General features: G+C 21.2%; 1 protein-coding gene across 1 annotated transcript in view; it reads left to right on the top strand.

Moving 5' to 3' along the window:
* DICPUDRAFT_155854 (uncharacterized protein) overlaps positions 1–831 on the top strand; it is a gene marked incomplete at both ends in the record, with an annotated part of 2,880 nt that extends 2,049 nt beyond the window's left edge. The window contains one exon of the mRNA XM_003291224.1: positions 744–831. Coding sequence (XP_003291272.1) covers positions 744–831 — 88 coding nt within the window. The remainder of the gene's footprint in view (positions 1–743) is intronic.
* Between the last annotated feature and the right edge of the window lie 1,150 nt (positions 832–1,981).

The raw sequence follows: 1,981 nt of genomic DNA, 5'->3' as shown, positions 1-1,981 counted from the left end.
ACAATATTATTTCTATGTAATACCTTACTTTTATTAACCAAATATATATGGTATAATCAGTTGTTGATTGGTACCTAACCTCTGTTTCTTTTACATTATTAATATATACCATTTAAAATATTGAAACATATGTTTTATAAGAATTTTAATAACAATCATTTAAAAATAATTTAAAAAATAAAAAAAATAAATTAAAATTAATTTAAAAAAAAACCCACAATCTCATTGCAGATATATAAAGAATAGTTTGACCAAATATTTAACGGTGACTCTTTTCTTTCATTATTTTAATATCTCTATTACTTTATTTCTTTTTTTCTTTTTTTTTTCTTTTACTCAGTTCTTTTTTTTTTTATTAAAATATTATCAGAGAGAATTAAATCATGTAGAATAAAAAAAAAAAAAAAATACGACTATTTTTTTACATTTCGTCTTTTTATTTTGAATTTTTAAAATTGTTTTTTATTTAAATAATAAAGTTTTTTTTAATTTTAAATAAAGTTTTTTTTTAAATTTTTTTTAAATTTTTTTTTTTTTTACGAAAATATTTTACAAATAAAAATAAAAAATAAAAAATGAATAAAATTAAAAAAAATATAAAAAAAAAATATTGCATGTGACAAACATTATTCAAGAATAGGAAGACATTATAAAACTAATATTCACAAAAAATATAATTTTTTATATCACTATACTTTATCAAATAATATTTTTGGTCAGGATAATAATCTTAAAACAAATAGAAAGAGTGAAGAGAATGAAGAGGATGAAGAGGATGAAAAAATTGAAGAGGAAGAAGAGTGTGAAAATAAAGAAAGTAAAGAGAATTAAGATTCAAGTTTTGAGGAGCTAACAAAAGAAAAACAAGTTTATGATTGATTAATTTAAATTTAAATTATTACATAAATTTCATTAATTACTTGTTTTTCACACTCTTTCTCTTTACTTTCTTTATTTTCACACCCTTCTTCCTCTTCAATTTTTTCATCAATTTAAATTTATGATTGGTGTATTTATCAAATGTTAAAAGAAAACCCAAATAAAGAAGAAATTTACAAATTGATATGGATTAAAAATCAACAAATGCAGTTCAATTTAAAGTAACAACAACAACAGCTAGAACAACAACTAGAACAACTAAAACAACTAGAACAAAAATTAGATATGTTACAAAATCCAAATCCAGTTAAAGCCCAAAGAAAAAATAAAGGATTTGGTCAAAACCAAAGAAAATAATCAAATAAAAAATTTCGTTAAAACATGGTTCAAAAAAGACCTTCCAAAATTAATTTCTATCACAAATGAAGAAATCCCAAAAGAATTATTAGAACATTTAAGAAAGATGATAAATGTAGAAAATAAAAATCATTTCATGTATCCATGGAGTGATCGATCACTTATATCGCTTGTAAACGAAACAAAAAAAAATATTACATATTTATGGAAACTAATTATTTTAAAGAATTATGAGCTAAATACCCAAATTATATGTTCAATGAACAATTACAACTTGAAAAAGAAGTTATAGATATGGTTTCTAATTTTTTTTTAGAATTACTGTTGATGAAGATGCCACAAAATTTGCAAAATGGATTTTAAAGGGGAAACTTTTTGTTCTTATTCACAACCAATAGATATAGATAATAAATGTAAAAGAGTGGGTAATCTTCTTGCTGGAAAACATATAAACAACCAAAACAAACAGACAAATAATAAGTAATAAAATTTATATATTAATTATTATATAATTAATATGTGAGTGTCTAACAATAAATCATCCATAGATATTATTCCACAAAAAACAATATTATTCCATTCATTAAATAAAAACAATTGTTGTTGTGTTTTTTGATAAACATCGATCCAATATAATATATTCACATTTGATGTACAATAAGAGTAAATGCAGAAGAGCTGGAGGAGCTGATATTAAAATAAGAAATTTAATTATATGGGTAACGAATTCAGAGTTCACATTTCA

The sequence above is a fragment of the Dictyostelium purpureum genome (assembly GCF_000190715.1).
Source record: "Dictyostelium purpureum unplaced genomic scaffold DICPUscaffold_267, whole genome shotgun sequence".
Taxonomy (NCBI): domain Eukaryota; phylum Evosea; class Eumycetozoa; order Dictyosteliales; family Dictyosteliaceae; genus Dictyostelium; species Dictyostelium purpureum.
Note: the sequence above shows the minus strand (reverse complement) of the source record. Positions and strands in the feature narration are given on the sequence as shown.